General features: G+C 34.7%; 1 protein-coding gene across 18 annotated transcripts in view; it reads right to left on the bottom strand.

The window, feature by feature from the left end:
• Positions 1–21583, bottom strand: part of MYCBP2 (MYC binding protein 2) — a 175355-nt gene that overhangs the window by 30485 nt on the left and 123287 nt on the right. For 9 of the 18 annotated variants that reach the window (XM_053936636.1, XM_053936620.1, XM_053936621.1 and 6 more), the window contains 5 exons: positions 18633–18707; positions 16486–16710; positions 15435–15567; positions 12619–12744; positions 9080–9265 (listed from right to left, as the gene is read on the bottom strand). In XM_053936636.1, the coding sequence (XP_053792611.1) occupies positions 9080–9265; positions 12619–12744; positions 15435–15567; positions 16486–16710; positions 18633–18707 (745 nt within the window). The remainder of the gene's footprint in view (positions 1–9079; positions 9266–12618; positions 12745–15434; positions 15568–16485; positions 16711–18632; positions 18708–21583) is intronic. The other 9 variants (XM_053936624.1, XM_053936625.1, XM_053936626.1 and 6 more) reach the window with 6 other exon arrangements.

Here is a 21583-nt window from a genome sequence, read left to right as displayed (position 1 = left end):
GTATCAAAGGCACAGTTCACTCTTTCTACCAAACACTAGTAAAGGAAGCACAATTTACATCCTTAGGTGAAACTCCAGGAGTTAACTAAGTTTACCACAGTTGCAACAGAAACCAGGGACTATTTATCTATTATCTCAATGTGTGACAGGCTGACTGCAACAGGAGACTTGCACAGAGATCAAATATATTGCCAGATTTATTTTCTTCAATGCTCAAAAGCCAGGAATCGTAGGAAGTAAACACTGTTAGTAAAGCAAATTGGGCAAGAGGCCCGCAAATATGCTCAAAATTACTCAAATGGATAATCTATGGAATCTACTTTTTAAAGTCCAAAATCTACCCCATGTTCTGCTAGCAAAACACTTAAACCCCCCTCCAAAACAACAAACCCACTTTTTTCAACCACTAAGTTAAATGGCCAGCTCTGGTCAACAATGTCCTCCTACTTCGATGCACTAACACATTGACTTTGTACATATATTAATCTACAGAACTTTAAGACTATAAGAACTACAGGTAGCTTAGTACAAGTACATACAAAACAAGTATATGCAAAAAGCAGCTCATTAAGGCAATTTGCTTCTGATACCTCTGTGAACCAAGTCTCTCTTGTAAAACTGTATTTTGAAAATTAATCCAAGCAATATGGAGATTACTGGCAAGCAATGCAGCAGTTAATACAGCTGTCTCTCCCTAAATCCTTACTGCAAAATCTTGAATGCAGAGTTAAATCATTTTTATTTGAATGGGTTTTCATTAGTCAAACACAAGAAGTGTTTCTCTAGTAAGCCTGCAGAATTAGGACACAGTACTTAGGGATATTTTACTTTTCTAGATATTAAAAGCTTATTTGCATTTATCTGAGCATATTTTTGAGAAAGCAACTATTTGTTAAAAAATACATTTTCAATTAATCAGAGTATTGGCAAATTTAAGCCCTGATTTCTAAGGGGAATAGGATAGACAGTCACCTTTTATCTAGTACCTTCAATATTAGAAGATGTGAAATCAGTATCTATTTTCTTATGCATTATGGGATCTGAAGCAACTTCATGCAGTTCTCAATCATCAACCCTTACCTCTACCCTAGAAAATACATAGATGCAATTTTTTCCAAGATGCTTCTTCAGGTTACAAAAATGTATTATTTATTTGTTACTTCCATATTTAAATACCTTACAATAAAATTAACAACAGGAAAATAGTGAAGGTAATGAGTTATACTGGAATATTTAACACGCCTGAAAGTTAGAATCTTTTTTAGCCTTCCCAAGATATGGCAGAAGTTCATACTTTTCTGAGCAGATAAGAAATATTGTGTCTATATTCAAGAATAATACATCAAATGTAAGCAACAGAATATAATGAGAATATTGCAAGTATTTATCATCCTAATCAATTTTGAGAGTCTAATCTGTCTTTTTTTTACAAGTTCTAGAATTGTTTTTCACTTGGAAGGGGGAAGGTGGAATAGGAAGGGAAGAAATAACATGGTACATTGTGGTTTATAAAATGACTATTCTTGCTAAAATATGGAAATATCAGTCCAAGCATTTCAACTGCTCCAGCTTAGTTATTCCCCAGTTTTACTGATTAGCTATTCTGAGATGCTTATTTTGTGATAAATTCTGAAATGCAAATTGGAATTACTTTTATACACATTTTTCCCAGTCTGCCAGATGAGAAAATACTTTAGATTGAAGGTTTTACAGAATGCCTCATAAATGAAAAAAAAAAAAAAAAAGTGAAAAGATGACAATCATTTTAAAGGACATATAACACTTCAAGCCATTCAGCAAAGTATCAAATTTAAAGTACATGCATGATTAGCAAATACCAATGAGGAAAACATTCCAGAACAAAACTGCTTATGAAAGGTATAGCCTAACAATGGCTTCCAACAACAAAAGTATCCTTTTTTTTTTTTTTTTAAGGGTTTGGATTTGCACATATAAATAATCCTGAGCAGCATTAAAGAGTATCAGCACAAAAAGAAAAATCTCCCAAAGGAAAAACTGCATAAAGCAGCAAGCTGCTCTGTCTGTACACAAAAAGAAATTACCAGATTTTATTTACTGTTTCTCCTTATATAATTTGTTTGCCTATTGTTTGAAAACAGCTGTAATTAGACCAACAGTCACTCTCCATTCTACAAAGTAGAGACAGCTAGATTGTGTATCATGAAGTTGCTGCAACTCAGGAAGGCAACACTGAATGATTACATCAGATGAGCTCCCACAATATTCACTTTCAAAACATTATTTTCTTATACAAATGAAAATGAATAGAAGGAGAAAGAAAAACAAACCCAAAACAATTTGCAAGTAAAAAATCTGAATAACCTTGCTATGTTGGCATGCATACCCACCCTTCAGTTTGTGAGAGAGAGATGAAATAGCAGAGGCAGGCCCAGCTACATCACTAGTTTTGTAAATACGCTCACGAGAAGCAAGGCAGCAGGATGGAGTTTCTACAGTGGAAAACAGTTGCACAGAAGCAGCACAGATTCAATGGAAAAGCAGCAAAGATAAAAACAAGCATTTCAAATGATATGCATCTTCTTTGTAATGTATTGAGTGTTTAGATTCCTACATTAGTTATAAATGACAGACAGTAGCTTGTAGTAGAATGTAGTAGATCAGCTTCCTTGATCTAAAAAAGCTGCAATTTCAATCTTAGTTTCTAGGATCTAAAAATGTAATATATGGGGGATAGCTGATGACATTTATGGCTTATTATAAAAACCAGCAGTGTCTAGTTTCGAAGTGAACCTGTGTTTGAGATGTTAACATTTAATCTGTAAATTCAAAATTAATCATTTAGGACTTCAATATGGCCTTCCAGATGATCAATTTACATATTCTTTAGTGAAAATTAGAGAACATCTAATTTAGTTTTGGAGTCTTGTTAATCACTGGAAAGAATGAAAAAAAAATACATGAAAACACCAAAACTCTGTTTTCAAAAGTGATTGCACCTCAATAATGTAATGTTTTGAAAAACTTCACTTACGTAATGTGGGAGTTCCTCAATACAAGAAACATAACTAGCAGTAGATGAATGCCTACCAAACAGTACATAGATTAAAAAAAAAAAAAACAACCTGTATCAGCTCTTAAAAATAATTTTGATTTAAGGAAAATTCTGATGTCATCCAAGATAATTTCAGTAGAGTCTACTGACACCAAACCTGTTAGAAGTACAACTCTACAAAAATGAATCTTGGAGAGAAATAACAGGGACTTTTCATTTCAGGCTATAAGTCAATTTTTAATTTTTTCCTGGTTTTCATTTTAAGTCCTATTCCTTCCTTTGGGGAAAAAAAAAACCAACAAAATTCTTACTGAAGTAATAACTGTAAAGAGAATGTGTATATTAGAAGATACTGTTTTAGATACATCCTTTTGTACAAATGGAGTAAGGCAGTTGTATTTAAAATAAATTATTTCAATTCCTACACTGTTTAAGACATGTTTTTGTTCTGGTAATACATTTACTAACTTGCACACATCAACTTACCAAGCCTGCTATCTTATGCAGGCTTGCAATACCTTATTGCAATACCTGCTCATGCAATGAGCTATGGCTCTAGAAACCCTAAAATGAGAAGGTGTTCATACATTCGAAGTAAGAATTTCATTCTTTAAAAAAGAAATTAATCCTTAATTTCTCAACACTGTATTAACACAGATTCAACACCATTTTTATATACAAATGATTTGGAGAGATCCAATAACAGCTATATAGCTTCTGAGCAACAGGATGTCACTCAGTCAATTTTTAAAGGTAAAAGGCAGACAAACCCTAGAAGCACAAAACAGCAGTAGTAGCACACCTAAAAATGTCAATTTGATATACCAGCATCCCACTCTATGAATAATTAAAGGAAAATATTTACAAAATCCACTTTCACGAATGTACATTTATACTTCATTCTTTCACTCTGTCTCTGAGAACACTAACATTTTATAATACTGTAACTTAGTACTGAATGATTTCAGGAGACTGTGGGTCCAACAGTATGACAATGTATGTATATCCAGGATGAGGGGACAGCCTCAGGGACCAACATTTTGATCAGGACTCCCTCTTACTGAAACATCCTCAAAGACTACCAAGACTTGAAATACAAGGCAGGCAAGGCTGTCTCATGAACCATTCAAATGCATGCCTTTAGTCACCCTCTTTCCTTCAACATGGAAACAGCTCCAGCTTGAAAAGCTACCCAATATGGAGACATAAGAGGCAATTCAATTTCTATGGCAGGATGCTGTCTTTTAAGCACTGTGCCTACTTCCTCTGAGGAAACCTAGGAAGCAAGACATACCACTAACTGGTTCATGTGAGTCTCCTTTAAACAAACCCTGTAACAGTCATGTAAAATGTCACTGGAAAATGGAGTTAAGTTCCAAGTTCCTTCTGAAATGCCAGTGCTTTTCTGCATCATGATGAAGGAAAGCACTGACCTGCCTTTGCTGTGCTGCCTAAGCAATGGATGCCTCTTAAGAACAATATATTCTTTTTTCACTCACTTTTACTGACATGGAAACAGCATGCTGTTAGCTGAATTTCCTCAAGCACTGCAATCAACATATCCTTCTTCACCTCCAGAAAATGCCAAATGCCATACTAACAGCAGGACTAGGACTTGTTTAGAAATTATTTTTCCATTAATAAAAGAATGCACTGAACTTAATAAAAGCTTGAATATTAAAAAAGAAAAATGTATTTAGTATGGTTAAAGTAGGGGTATGAGTGAATGAATTAAAAGCAAAAGCTGAAATATGGTATAATGAGAAAAATATTAGCAATATTCTATACCAGTGGTGGGGTTTGGAACACTAACACTTGAGCTACTTAAGTGTATTAACTAAAAGAAGTGCTCCTGTGCTGGAAAGGTAGATAAAAAAAAGAATTCTATGCTCTTCTAATTTTAACTACAACTTTTGAAGATATGCTATGAGGAAATTAGTTCTAAAAAACCACCTGACACAATTTGTACTCTTCCTCCAACCTTTACCATACCAGCCCTCCGAGGATGGTTTTGGATTGACCTAGCCAAATGTATGTTTCATATGTACCCTTGCCTATAGAACCTGAAAAGCCTAGGTTATGACACCATTTAATTTAGCTGAAATTTTCAGGAATGATGCCTTGGCAATATTCAGCATCTAAAAAAACCAATTAGACCAGTTGTCATTGGTTTAACTGATGATTAATCACACACAGAAGAGATCACCATGCCTGGCTGAGAAGATTCTCTCCTCTCAATTTACTACAAACACTACTAAGAAGCACATCTTATGTGCTCCATATGTGTGCTGGTCTTTTGTGCCCCCTCTAGTTTTAGAAAATGCAGAGAGAAGCACTGTGGTTCTAAATGCAATTCCACCAGCACCTAGATAAGAAAGGAACAAGACCAAAAAGAAACTGATCACACAATAAAGGATGTATCGAGGAACTCGTGACAAGAATGGCAGGAGCTGAGGATGGATGGTTGGACTGCAGCTCTGCAGCATGGACTGGAAAGGAAGCAGCCTGACAGGACACTGTATTGAACAGCAGCTCAGCACTGCAGCTTCTGCCTAGACCACAAAGCAGTACCTGAAGCAAGCTGCCAGAGCTGCATTGGAGGAAGGTTAACATATCGTAAGTCATGGGGGTCCAAAGCTTTTTAGCCCAGAAATCCATTCCTCATTTGCAGTATCAACTCTCACACTTCCCTCCTTAACTTCAGAGCTTAACAGCCAATCATCAAATTTTGGTAACTGATGCTGGACAACATGCCAAGATCCTGTTATCTGCACTTGCCACATCTAAGGAGATTTATGACCTAGCAGATATTGCTGAAAGTTGAGAAATAAGATCTTCCATGACCCTCTAGGCTTCCACACTTCCCCTACACTCAGAACTCAGACAGAAATTTGAGTTTTCTATGCTTATAACAAAGTTCATTGACAAATAAATCAAGCAACCAGTAATACCTTGTGGGTATGGGAATTTGCAGTCACAAGCTTATATGTTACTGAGATCTTAAAAGCTTCTCAGAAGCTTCTCAGAAGCAGGCTGCAGCAATTACAGCCTGTTTTGGTCAAATATCCAAGGAAGAAACATACATAAACTTAGGATCTTATTGGAAAAAAAAAAAAAATCTTACTGAGGCTCCAAGACAATACAGCTGTTCCTGTACTCCAAGGTAGGTTTTGCCAGCTCTTCTACCTTTTCTGAACTTTCAGTTGCACACAAGACTGACAAAGAACTAAAATAAATGGCAAGAGTACCTTAATTTTGTCTGTCTCTGTGAAAAAGAAAACAATCTCTTGTATAACTATGTCTGAAAATTAACAAAGGAATTAAGCATGACAGAACAATCAGCCCTTCACAGAGTTCTTGCAAATAACACAAAACTGAGTATCAGTGTTTCCATTTTGTTTTTTCTAATATCCCTTCCGCAACAAATTCTTTGATATAACAGAGTGCTGTTGTTACTCATTTATGATGTGAAAGGAGTAACAGAGACACTTTCTGTTTCTTCAAGCATCATATCTCAGAAGGTGACTGTTCTAAACTGTAGTATTTTTGAAATAAAATAACAAGACACACTGTTGAAGGATAAAAGGTTGTGACAAGATGCTTCTTTCTCTCTTAAGTGAATTTGCAAACCAAATCTCAAGGACAGAAAAATCTCATGAAAAACCAGCTACCTGCAAACACTTCTAAGGAAAACTATAATCTGTCACCAGCACAAAGTATGTTTATATCAGATCAAGATTTATCTTCCTATTATAAAAATCTGAATTAAGGAAATAATTCTAGAGGGCATTCAGCAGGATCCTTGCTTTCCTCAGAATTATGCCAAACCAAATTTCCCCCCAAGGGTAGAGATAACTGAGGAAGAACAGAAAATGTAAACAGTAGACTGAACTATTTAGGCTGACTTGCAATCAAGATTGGTATTTAGTATATAACATCTGCACACAGGGAAATCTAGGCTGGCACAACTTCTTTCAACTATTAGACTATCTTTAGTCCATTTAATAAAACAGTATATTGACTACAAACATTCATTTGAATTTTAAAATCTAACTTTACTGCAGGAAGCACTTAAGACTGGAGCACATAATTGGAAACTAAAACTGAGCATGTCTAGGGCAAAAATTCAGTTGACTTGATATGGACTCTTAAGATATGTTGTTTAGTGGAGTGGATTTGACTTTTAATGACATGTTTGTTAACAGGAGGCTATAAAGTGATTTATAAGCAATTAATTAAAATTGCATACTTAAAATTAGTTTCTGTTACAGTTTTAATATAACTGCATTAAACTATTAAATAAACAAGTATATTAATATAGTCTTCCCTGGCTATATGGCATCCCTTACTGTATGCTCAATTCGGATGAACTTGCAAATGGAGGATGAACAGGTTTGCAAAAGTCTAAGGAAATTTAAACAAGAAATCTCCCATATTATTCTTAAATTTTGTGAAAACAAAAATGCTAAGATTTCTCTCCTTTATTAATAATTTACATTATCTACATCAAACCTGACACTGGATAATAAACTGTTTAAAAAAAAAAAAGTCTTTGTATCAAATCACAGTCAGTGACCAGTACACCAGTTCAGGTTGACAATTTTTTCCCTTCTGGAAGGGTAAATCACCAAATTGGTTGAGACCTTGTACTAAGCTAAGATCCCAAATCAGACACAAATTAAAAAAAAAAAAAAAATTTCCAGTTTCATAATTTTTTTATTTGGCACACCACCAATGCTCCCCCCCTACCTGACAAAAAAAAAGGCTTAAATTTGAATTGGATCCTTATTAAAACACAAAACATGGATGTACCTTACTGAAAATAGTTTATCTACACATCTTGGACAGAGAAATCCATTGAGCAAGACCTTGTTGGGCAGTCAAAAATGATGCTTTTGTTTTCATACAATATAGGTCTAAATGCTAAAGGACAAATACTCTGAAATTTGAAATAAGACAATTAGGGTTATTTTTGATTCAAAGCTGAGTAACTGATTTTACCTCTCTGAACAACAGGAAAAAAACCTAGAAGTGGTGGGAAAGAATAAATATTTGACAAATTCTCAGTGAGGGTGTGCTGATGTCACTGGCAGTCAGGTGTTTTATCTGATTGGAGTTTGGAATATTCTGCTTTCAGGACATTGGTGTAAGTCCAGCAGAGCTAAAGATCGCAGTCAAAATACTTCTGACAATCCTCGTAAAAGTAAATTAGAAATCTTAATCTAGTTCTCACATGAAGGACTTCACTGTCACTGAAGCTGAGCTGGAGAGATGAGGACTGCATATACACAGACACTGAACTGACTGACAGGGTCAACAAGAAAGATCTGAGGCACCTCAGAGAGACAGTTTGTGGGAGTCAGGCATAAAGGAGTATTCCTGTGACCTGTGCTGTAACTGTTCTGCACGTAAGAGAGAATTTAGTGCACTATCAGCTACCCATCATGAATGCTGAGCTTTTAGTTTTCACTAATAAAAACAGTTTCCTGTTGTCCCATCAGTATTCAGGTTAGCTGGTATTCACCTCAATGAGCCAGCTTTCATTATCATGTCAATCCTATGAACAGCCCACAGAAAACCAACAAAACATTTCTTATGAGTAGTGCCAAGTTATTCCCACTACCCAGCTACATCCCTAAAGTAAAGGAGCAATGACAAAAATAGAAATTTAGGAAGTAAGGGAAGTTAATATCTATGTACTTACTGCAGTGCATTTTTGAAGAATTATCAACCTTTTGTACTGTATGAAATATTTACCTTATTTATAACCAGAGTTGCATAAAATATTGGAAATATACTTTCATGACTTGTGTCTACAGTGAAGAACACATACAAACCCAAAATATTGTCAATATAAAAATTAAAGTTGAACAAGTATACTTCTTTGGGAGCATTACCTCACATGCTTCTGAACCATGAAAAACTTAAAAAAACAAAACCAGAAAGGTGCACTGTGGGATGATTAGTAGCTGGTAAGCAACTGAAAACAGCAATGTCAGAGCTGCAGAAACGGACTGATGAGGCAGGTAAGGCTGACAAACTTACTCTGAAGCTGTGGCTGAGGCTGCTGGAAGGAAAGGGGCTGTCCGAACACAAATGGACTGTGGACAAGGGAAGAGGGAGGTTTTGCAGCTTGATCAAAGATGGAAGGAGCTGGGAGATTTGGCCGTGACTGAATGGAATTCAGTATGGCACTCAGTTGGTCACCTGTAGTGGGCAAAACAGTCAAAACTACAACCTGTTACCTGTCATTCTCCAGAAAGGCAGAGTAAAATGGTACTCAAGGTTTAAATGATGATAATAGAGAAAGCTCATACATCTCATTTAGCCACATACAACTCTGGTTGTGGCTAAACATAAAAATCTCACTCCATGCATGGCAATAAAATTACTGGTTTTTAAGGCTCATGGATATTTTACTGCAATTATTGTAAACATTTCAAAATAGAGATTTATATTTGCCTTGCTAAAAAATGAAGAGCAGCCAAAGGAAAAAAAATCCCTAGCATTTACAGTAATACATACATGCAACAGTTCATGCAGAAAAAACGTTAGAAAAACTGATGAGAAGGGAAAACTAACACATAATTAGGCTTTGGCAAATGTATTTCTGTGCCAATGCTTTGGTAAATATTTGCTCATTTTTGCAAATTTTTTTAAAACTATTCTGTTATGCTGTTTTTCGAGGTCAGATTGAAAATAATTTAAAAAATCCACAAGTACCACTTAAGAACTAGAACTGGTTTTCTGAAGAATTACCTACATTTGCTGTGAGGCAAATGAAGGCCTTCAACAAACTAGCATGTTAAAATCAAGTGTTTTAATTTCTGAATGCCAATTTTCAAACAAACTATGTGAGCATTAGAAATACATGATGCCTCAGTAAGAAGGCCACACCATGTTGTAACTTGAAGTATACTTAGAAATATGAGATAGGAGACACCTGAGATTCTCTCAAATTCTTAATTTGAACCATCACCAGATAAATCCTAACAATGTCACTTTATTCTGCAAATTCCTATGACTTTGACAGCATTGTAGAAAACCTAGTAAAGAATTTAAGTAGCTAACACAGAATTTACAACATTTTCGGATTATTATCAGTTATTTTTTTAAGGAATTAGAGAAAGACCAGCAGATGTATCAAACCCAGTATTACCTAAGAACTCCTAAGTTGAATTTATTTTCTTACTTTTTAACCCAAAATATCAAGAACACAAAAATACTGTGTTCTCAGAAAAGAGCTGGAATGCCCTCCTAAAAAAAAACATTTACAGGAATCAATGAATCAATTTTATTTCACTGTTTTGAAAGTAGCATACCTAAAAACTACTGGAATCTGTACTTCAGCAGCAATCATTCCTACCTTAAAAACGTAGAAGTGATTGAACCTGGCCTAGGGGGATTTGGACCTAGGTGATCTCTAAGGACCTTCCAACCCCAGCCATTCTGTGATTTACATGTCTGATAAACTATTATTCTTAAATGTAACGTGCCTAATTCCTAAAATGAGTAATTATTTTAAAGGGAAGGATATCTGAGAAGAAGTTGAAAGTCATCTGCCTACAATAATCAGATATGGAGGTGGGTAGGGCCAATCATGAGGAATATTAAAAACTTGCCTCTAACATAGAAAGCTGGAAGAGAGAATAAAATAGATTCTTTGTGGGAGTCAAGTCTTCTTTCTTGCAGGTAATACTGTAAACCTAAAATTAACAGTTCTACAGTAGGAAACTGTTACCTACTGTAGAACTACACACCTATTCCGGGGATCTTTACATTTGATCAGTCATTTTGAAACACTCTTGGATAGGACTGAATTTTCATCAAAACTAGGGCATTCCTATGGAAGTACTTTTAACAAACAAGCCCCTCCAAAAGAAGCGCTTCCTTCAGAAATTCCCCTAAGAGATTGTGCCTGTGCCTTCCATTTTTTATTTTTCACAGAACTCAGAGCTTCTTAGATCTCAGAATGCAGAAAGACTGCATAAAAAGTAATGATACAGCTGAAGAATTCTATTTTTGGGAAAGCAAGACCATTATTCTTTCAATATAGTTGCCAACAACTCTCCACTCGTGGGTAATTCAGAAGGACATACAGTACACAGACTGAAGTCATGTAGCTGAGTTGTTCGTTCACTCTAAACATCACAGCCTGAGGGTGTATTGAGAAAATAATGCATATAAAATAGCACGGAATTCAATGCCAGGAGTAGGTTCCAAATGTTTTGTAACTGTATTATCCCAAAGAAACACCTTTGAAACTGCTTAAGATGTAGTAAAAAGAATCACAATGTCTTCAGAAATCGGGATGCCTGTTAACATAGCATATTCATCTCTAAGATTTTATCTTTGGACAACACAGAAGAAAAAAAATGTTGTCTTAATATGCTTCTTCAGAAAAAAAGAACAGATAATATTTCTGCACTATTACACACTATTACTATTGACATTGAGAGACAAGCTGTAATACTGCCTCACATCTTAGATACTTCCACTTTTGTGATTCCACCTTTACTCTGAAATGAGTATGGATGAACTGATAAAGAAGGTTTAAAAGGCTCTATAAAACAAAAGGAAAATGCTTCAACTTATTCAGCCTTTGTCCAAAAAAGAGGGTTTCCTATAACAATGCATAGACAAGTATGAATAACTGTCTACACAGTAAACCACTGTGAAATGACATAGAACTATTTCATTTTGTAACATTAACAGACTAGACTATTTAGGAATAATTATTTTCCTAATCTTCTCTCCTTTAAATTAAGTTTCAAGTTATTTAGGATACCATGAAGAAATATATGCTGGTGCTAAAAAACACATAGCACACCTTAGGCCCCTATTTGTAATGGCATAGGCTATAACAATGCAAGAATACAATGACAGAGCTCCATGTTTCAGGAATGTTTCTCAAGAACCTCAAGGAAAGTCCCTTCTGTATTATTAAATCTGCTAGAACTAACAAAGAAATGAACAGAAGACATTTAGCTTGAGTTCATTTTGATGGCTTTTACATATGTGTTTAGATCTTGCCAACAAAATAAACCATGCTTAAAAGAAAACAATTATTTTATATCAGTAAAAGAAACTAGATTTTATTTATTTCCCAGCAATTGTAACTGCTATCCATGTGATTGAAAGGCAACTTCAGTTTTACAACTTTTTTTTTTATTTCACAGCAAATTTTAAATGGCATGTTTTATCTTGTCAACTCATTAAAGGCACTTAAAAATTGTCAAGACAGATGACAAATGTTTCTGGACTTTTAAAAACATGTGCTTTCTAAATCAAATATCTTTCTAATCTTGTTTTACATGTATTTTTCATTTCAGCATTTCAGTTTTGTGCCTATCACTGCAGAAATCCAAAACTAACTTCCAAATCTTCATTGATCCTTTTCATACAGAATACTTAGACTGAGTGAAACTAAAGCAGAGAAAAAAGCAGTTTTAACACTTTGCAATTCATTATACTACTGCTTTGGAGAGGGCCTGTGGTGCCTCAAAAAGCAGAAAATGAGTAATAAAATATATGTGAAGTTAAGATAAACATAATTTAAAAAAAATATGAGTTTAAAAACATACCTTTGTTATTTCCAAGGCCATAATCAAACCCTTGTCCATTACTACAGCTTGTCCCCTTACTGAAAGCTTGTATTGAAAAAGGACTTGGGGGAGGAGTCTGCACATTTTGATCTAGAAGGACTTGCTCTGTAAAAAACACCACATCACTTCAGGGTTAGACCTCTGAGTAACGGCTTTACATCAGAAAGATGAGTCACAAAGCAAAAGGGTGATATTTATTTCCACTGATAGCACTCTTCCTCTTGACTAAATACTCTTCCAAAGAGCCCACATCTGTTCTTCAGAACTCATGCTCTAAAAATATTAAGACAGAGGACTTAATACTATGCAGACTGTTTTTTGTTTGACTGAGTCGTTGCCAGCTATACCATTATTTGATACTTGTTTTTTTCCAGTAAAATCATTCAGCAGAGTTTATTCTTTGGACAGCAATTGTTAAAATCCCTTTGACACAGCAAGGTGGAGAAAGGATGGTTTTCAGAGCAACAAACTCAGAGCCAATAAGCATTTAATCGTGGTTACCCCCGATAGCTCATGGAACACAAGACATTTTTTCCTGACAGATTTATTTGTATCTGTAAATGAGTACTAAAATTTTACTTTCTGTATGACACTAAAGAAACCTCTAACCCAAACCAATCTGAAGTACTTAATAATATTTAAAACTACAGTAGAATTAAAATAAATGAGACAGAATCCACTTGACTATTTAGATTTACAGGGAAATTACTGACTTAACATGGTCAAAAATACCATTCCAACTGACGATATATATGAAAGCATTCAGAAGAAATACCCCAAATGCAGGTTTAAAAGCTTGAGCTGGCACCTTGAATTTTTTTTTCTTGTCATTGTACTAAAAATAACATGGATTAAAGTAAAAAAAAAAAAATCACAACTCTTCAAAAAGCAATTTAAAAAAAATTGCATTTCAGGACAAAACTGCATTTCAGAGTACAAACTTCATATAACATATTCAAGTTAAAAACAAATGATAAGGGAGAAAACTGGAAACTTAAAGTCAGTTTATAAAAGAAAGGATCTAGAATTTTTTCAATCAGAGGCTACTCTAGATCTTGCTGTAGTACTTTAACTGGGTACCTGGCTACAGACCGAGCTATTCAGACTTCTACCTTGTCTCTGACAGAAACCCTACCTCATTATGGGAATTTCATTATAATTTTATTAAATAATGAAAATGTGAGTGTAATGTGAAACATGGTGCTATTAATGGATAAAAAAAATGGACAGTTGCAAATCTAGCTAGACCACCTGCAGATCCTTGTTATTTCCCTCTAGTAAAAGCATCGAAACTGACGATAAATTATTTTTAAATAATTTCATTGCAAATAAAAACAATCAGTTTAAAATAACTTTCAGATACAGCTTAAGCGCATGAAATTTTACATGGCACTGAGGTGGACTAGGAACCTAGAACAGGTTGAAAATTGTAATTTTCAGTAATTGCACTGGTAACTGCTTAAACTGCTTTAGCTAGATGCACAAGACACATTCATCATTACCCTACCTGTAAAAATACTCATCTAGAAAAGATTAACAGCTGGTATACTGAGGCACAGGATTCACATCAGAAAGTTTCTAAGATGGTATTTCTGTGAGCTGTATTGCAGAAATCCCACTACAGAGTTTTGTCCTCAAAGCCTGGAGCTTGCATTTCTGTTTTTCTGTGAGAGCAATGCTATATAACAAGATGTCCTTCAGTAACAGTGCCCAAGCATCAAGAATCCAAAGACACACCTTCAAACAAGGGTCTTGTTTAAATTCTTCCTGATTTGTGAATTCTTTCTTAGAGCACACATATACTTTGAGAAATTTAAGATGAAATGATATGTCAAATACTGAAGATGAAAAGACTACTTAAAAATGCAAAATACTGTCAAGTTACTTAAATGTATTTCTCAAAATAAGCACTCTGGAATGGAAATTTTTGCACACTGCTTAATGTGTTAATTTCAGATAAATTATTTTCTACTGGAAAAGCAAACAACCCTGTATAAAAATATAAAACAATTAATTTATCAACCCTATTATTGAATACCTGTGCTTTCAACAATAAGGTACTGTTCCAATTCACAATTATTTAGTTTATGGAATCTACTTGGGCTCTTTGAGCACATCAGAACTTGACATTATCAGACAACTAAAATTAGAAAAGCTATGACTTCTAAAGGAGTGTTTGAAGTATTACGTAGACATTTATATATTTAATGAAAAACTCTTGGCTATTTCCCTAGTTTGCAGAAGGTTTTAAACCTGCAAGTCGAGCCACAACAGTCTACAGAAAATACTTATGTATTAGCAAGGATTTGCTTTGTTCTAATACAGTAAGGCGATAATTGTTAGAGTATTTATGTGTGAAATGAATTTCAGCACCAAATGTCAAAACCAGAAAAATGGCAGTCTGTTAGAATGAACAAATTAGAGGCTGACAATAAGTGTGACCTAAAAACACAAGCAGAACATGACTGCTGAGGTCAAAGGCTTTCATAAAGACACCTTTTGGAAAATAGATGCTTAAAAATCAACCCCAGAGCTAAAAGAAAAAAAGATGGTTAAAATTATTGTCCATAACCATAACTGGTACAGAAGAAATAATACGGAAATACTTTGACCTTTTTTTTTTTAAATCATTTAAAGAATGTTTATAAACAACTTTTAAGTCTGACTGTGCAACGTAACTCAAATGAAAATACATAACCTAATGTTATACCCGCTCAAAACTCAGATACTTCTTCATTTCTCCTGTTTAGATTGCTTAAGTTAATTTTAAAAAATAAAAGAAAACAACCACTTGCCATCTTCATGTCGAAGGTACTGGTTTCCACCTCTGTCTCTAGCTAATGACCATGCCTCGCCTTCATCACTTTCACAGAACTCTACCATGCTGTTCTTATCCATTTGCACCCACGTACCTTCTGAATTAGTCACCTGATGCACACATAAAAAAGCAGAATTTATTGACTTCTCAAATAATTCAGTAGTACAATTCAGCAACTACTTACGGTATCTGGAAAACACATTAAATTTCAATCTTTCTATTACAAAGTAAATGTTAAAAAAAAAAAAAACCAAAAACAACAGTTTCTTAAATTAAGGCCACAGACTGAGGCAGACTGAAGTACCAAACCTATTTATGGTATATTTAAATTTAGGAGTAATTCCAAAGATTTTAGACCTATTTATGCTCAGAAGAGGCAAAACACCAACACCACAACTTCAGAAAATCCACATAAGCTTAAATAAACAACTGAGGGAAATAGTCACCAGGATATACCTACTAATCGATGGTGGCAACAGGAGAATTATAATACCAAGATATACATGAAAGGTTTTTACGAGTATTAATTTTGTTCCTGATATTATATTTAGGAAATAGCATGACACACTTCATCCTTAAGCCCTTCTTAACCATAAAACACCACAACTGGACAACCCAGAACAATAACAATAGTTCAGCAACTAAACAGATTAATACAATCAGTAAAGAGAAACAGGAATTTGTTAAATGGTTAGGTCCTAGGAAAACATTTTATCATGAAACAGAATTCTTTCAAAGAATAGGACAAAAAACTAGATCAAGAAACAATTTTGTAAGGAATACAGTAACAGAAATACATAAGCAAGCACAAGTGACTGCAGTGCATTTTTAACATTATTCCAATCAATGCAAAAAGGCAAGAGACACGACTGCATTAGTACTGCTAGCATAAACCAAGTTCAAAGGCCAGTATGTAGCATGAGGAGGGGAAAAGCAAACCTGGACAGAGGCAGATTCTTTTGCTGTGGTTACTACTGTTATATACTGGTATCTATGAAGACATGAACTGAAGCTACAAGGATCCATACCTCGCCCACTGCCTTGACTTTGTTTCCCAGAACTAACATTCCAATTGGGATACCTCTAAGGTTAGGGCAGCTTCTGATGTTGTGACCTGATGGGCCAGTCTTCACTACCTTGTACACTCCAGGTCCACCTCGAAGGAATGGCATGTCTTGTTCTTGCATCACTGCTTCCTGTGGGCAGTGTGAATTTAGGTCTTTGAAAAAATCATCTGCATTAGACCTAGATTCCTGAGAAATTAAAAAAAAAAGCAAAACAGAACAGAATAAAACCTATTAATACCACCTTTAAACTACTGAGAAATACTTACTTCAAGATTACAAAAGGTGAATGTCAAAGCTAAAGGAGATCCTAGTTACGTTGCTAATTTTAGTGTGCAGTGCTGAGCAACTAACTACTACTAAATTGCATAAAATGAATTACTCCTGACCTTACTCCTCAAGCAAAAGTGGTATAAATGTAACCATTTATATAAAAATAATAGCTCATATCTAACATCAGATACACATTATTTAAACTAACTGCTTTCACTAAACCTTCATCCTCACTGACATTTCTCAGGACACACATTCATTCCTCCTGCTCTATTTGTGAAATTTTATTAAAGTCTGGGGCTATGAAAAGGGAATTCAATATTATTTTGTACTATTTGCTGATGAAATATATATCCAAACCTGAAGTAAGAAAACACTTTGAATTTCTTACTAAAAAAAGTAGTAGTTACTAAAAGAAGAGAAAAATTAGCATAGATTTTTCAGCCAGTAACAGCTTAACTGAAAGGCTTTTGTACAAAAAAACATGAGGGATGGGAGTAATAAATGTGCATTTATTTCAGAAGAATGCAAGTAAGAAGCAGGAGCAAGTTCCATTATACTCAAAGTCATAGGTATTTTTAAAGGAACATCTGAAAGTTACAAACTACATAATGTCCTTCTGGATGAAGCCAGTGGTTCACCTCATTCAGACTACTGTGTTCAGCAACAGGAGATGCTCTTTAGAAGCAGCACAAAAATCTTTACTAGTGGTCTGTCCCTTATATACCAATAACATTTAAAACCTTTTTATTATGGATATTACAGGGTATATCCTGCTTTCTTTACTATCTATTTTTCAATCTGATTTCTCAAAATTTCATTTCATCTGAATATGCTGATACTTTCTGCCTTGACAATCTGCTACAAAAACACCTTCCAGGAGTTCACTTCCTGCTGTGAGAAAGAATACTTTCTTGGTCAGATTTAAATCAAACTTCTGGTTATGTTCTTCACTTTTAAATGAATGCAAATTTCCTCGGATCTCTTTAATTACCATGTTTTCAGCTTTTTTTGGTATGGAAGTCTGTGCACTGCGTCCAGACTAATACAGCAGTATTTTTCAAGAAGCCTTTATACAAAAATGATGCTATTATGTAAATATGTAACTTACAAAGCAAGTTAATGCAAGCTGAGGTAAACTGGTTTGAGAAAAAAAAGACAATTTAAACATAGTTTAGGTCTTAACATAATAAAGTCTGCTATTCTGGGAAAAAACAACCAGTGGACAAACAAGTTTTAAAATCTCTAAACCAAAATGTACAACACATTATCATCTTCATTACAAAGTTCACACACACAAAAAAATCCATCTCAAAACACTACAGAACTGTTATTCAGACAAACACTTCTACAATCAATTTAAACAGGTTAACTGCACATAACATGTTCCTAGAATTAAATAATTTAAAAAAACCCATTAAGAATCATCAGAGTATTAAATGTCTGTGTGGTGGCTTACTCATACAAATATTGTCTTATTAGATGCCTCAACTTTATGTGGAGCCTCCAATAACAGAAAAATATTTACCAGTAAATTCTGCTCTAAGGGAGAATGAAAGGCTTTGTTATGTTACTAGGCCACCTCTCTGAATTTCTGATTTGGTTTGTTAAAAAAGGAGAGTACAACTCATGAATTAATAAAAATAATCTGCCCTGGTATTTTTTTCTCATTTTTGAAGAAAGAGACACAGATACAGCACTGAATGCAAATCTGCTATTTCCTATAAAAATAATTCACAGTAAAACAGACTTCAAAGAATATTTAGCATAAAGTTGAGTCATAAGGTGCATTCTGAAAACATGAGATACAGTGTGACTGTTCCTGTAATTTAACTCACCTTAGGGGGTAAAGCTTTGGAAGTCCATGAAAAAAAGTCCAAATCCCTTACTCCTTGGCTAGCATTAAAGACATTCTGAGCAACAAAGTTTGAAAAAAAGAGACATATATCAACAAAGAAATGGGAACAAAGAAATATTGGAGGAAGAAGCTCAAGGTAGTATAATGCAAAGTTTCTCCTCAAGTAAATTTACTGGTAGAATGTTTTGCAAAAGGGGAAAGTTTTGTTTTCCTAATCAAGTCACCTGAGTCCATTGCTCACCATGGCAAATCATCCATTACACAGAAACAGTTTAGTATGTCAAAAGCTCAAAATGGATGTAGTGTGTCATGCCATTTACTGAAATTAAGAGCCAGACATCTCTTACAAAGCTTGAGACTTCAGACACAGAAAAATCTCATATTTCTGTTACAAAGGAACGGTAGCTGGTCCCATCACAAACCAGTTTTCTAGCGAGACGGTCTCCTGTTCTGAAAGATGATTTCAACCAGTGCAGGACAAATGCACAAAGAATTTTAGTCACCCAGTCAGAACCAAGAGATGCAGAAGGGCTAGGCTTGCTGTTGGTGAAAGGACTTCACTTGCACAGAATGATTTCACCAGTTTGCACATCAAAACTGTAATTTTTACCGGAGCCAAAAATTTCAGGGCTATATGGAGAAGAATTGCTAAGATTCCATTAGTTTTGTAAAACATACAATGCATTGACTAGTTTGTTATGAATAACTGTAAACCAAATATAGCTGCCAGAGAGACATCACTAATTTTATAACCAATTGCCCACACTATAGAAATACACACTGCTGTTCTGCCTAATTTTACCTCCCACAAAACAGTGAAGACAGCATCTTACTCATTTCAAAGAAATTTTCACAGTTTCTGCCAAATGAAAGAATAGTATACATATAGCAGTAGTAATAATCGTATTTATGGTATTTATAATGGAATCCCTTTGACAAAGCACCCATTTCATCTATATGAACCAAAATATCAAAATCTAATTTCCTGTCCCATTCTGGTATGGGAATGAAATGAAATCCCTGCTCAGCCGCTACATTAAAATTTAACAGTAGCTAAGACAGCAAATCCTTTCAGGCAGAAACAAGTACAAAACACCCTTGGCATGCTTCATCTGTATTCCTTGAAAAAGCACTAACACGTTAAAGGTAAGCAAATCTACACTTTTATCACATGATAGAAGCAAGTCATCTACTATATACTGCTTGCAAACATTAAGTTTCAATAATACAAATGATCTGTCATTTTGACAAAGAGAGGAAAATTGTCACAACAGCAGCATTTCTTTAGAATTGAGTACCTTTACCCAGAACTGAAGGAGGTAGCCATGCACTAGTGCTATATACTCTGGGGCACTGGGAAGGTGGGGAGTGTCTCAGATAGGAAGATTAGCATAGTAAAGGTTTACCAACTTGGCATAAAACTATGGCAACTATAAAAACCCTACACGTGCCTAATGAGTGTACTTCATAGGCATCCAATCTACCTCACCTGTCTCACTCTATTATTTTGCAGCATATCTCCTTTTTTCTGATGGACTTCCCCTGAGAAACATGGACTGTCCATACCTAAAATGTTTAGGTATAATTTCAAAGATCTATTTTTCCACATCATAGAGCTCTATGTATAAAACACACAAGGGAAACCAACAGCAGTGAAGTGGGACCATGCTGGCTTAGAAACATCAAAAAGATCAAACTAGAAACTCTCCTTTGCTCTGTGAACTTGAGATCTTCCTGCCTATTATAACACTACACCAGTTTAGATGAATAGATCAGGCATCTATTTGAGAACTAAGTTCTCATTTTGAAGAAACTACTAGATAGAAGCTTTGAATTTAGCCCTTATGCTATCATCTGTAGATTTAGTTAATACTTTCCTTCAAGACTTCACCTTCCAAGATCTAAAACCAATTTTAGAAACTCATACTTTTCCCAATAAATTCAAAGTTTCAGAGATTAAAAAAATTAATTTGTTTTGCCACAAAAAATTACTGGTCCATTAGGAAGCATTTAAAACCTCAGTTGTTATTTTTTAAAACTAAGGCTTATCTTAAACAGCCATCTTGACATTTTATCCAACATAGTCTTACTCTTCAACTGCTTTCCATCATGCCTAAAATGGTAGAAATTTTTGTCAATGTCCTTCAGTATTTCCACAGAACATTGAGCTTTCTGAGGTTCTGTGATCAAGCACTAGAGCCTACATACTAATTTTGATTCTTTCTTCCATTGCAATAATGATTTGAAAAATTTGCAGTTTCACAGTCCTTGATTGCCTGTGGTGGCTGGGGAATGTAATATTGTAGCTAGACATCAGGGTAAGTATTCCTTCTTATAAAAATTTAAAGTTAAAATGAAGTAGGGAGAACTTAGAATGTGATTTTTAAAAAGACAAGTTCCAGAGTCTGACCAAGATGATTTTCTATTTCTTCCTAGTGTGCACTATTTTGTATCATGTTCCTTTCTACCAAGCACTATGTGTAAGCATGAATAAATAACTGTCTGCATAAGGAATTTTACAAGTAGTTTTTCAAAAACAGATACCTGAATACCATAAGACCAAAACTACCAGAGATGGAAACAGCTTATTCAAAAACCGCAATCTATTACATTCACAATCTCATCATTATCTACAATGGATTGGATGCACAGTTTTAGATTAGGGGCTGTAAAGCAGTTCCTAGTGAAAGGGACAAGAGCAACAGAAGAGGAGTTGAGGGCTTTCTAAGAAGGTAAATTGCCACAGCTCAAACAAATAAAACAGTGGTAACTACTGTGGATCTCTCCTTTCCTATGATAATTTATCTTCAAATATAATAGCTCTAATAAAAATACAGAAAGTGCATTTATGAGATCCACAATATTCAGTATTTGCTTTATCATAAAATACCTAGTTAATGCTAATAAACATACATAAAATGAAGATACAAA

This window comes from Vidua chalybeata, chromosome 2 (assembly GCF_026979565.1).
Source record: "Vidua chalybeata isolate OUT-0048 chromosome 2, bVidCha1 merged haplotype, whole genome shotgun sequence".
Lineage (NCBI taxonomy): Eukaryota > Metazoa > Chordata > Aves > Passeriformes > Viduidae > Vidua > Vidua chalybeata.
Note: the sequence above shows the minus strand (reverse complement) of the source record. Positions and strands in the feature narration are given on the sequence as shown.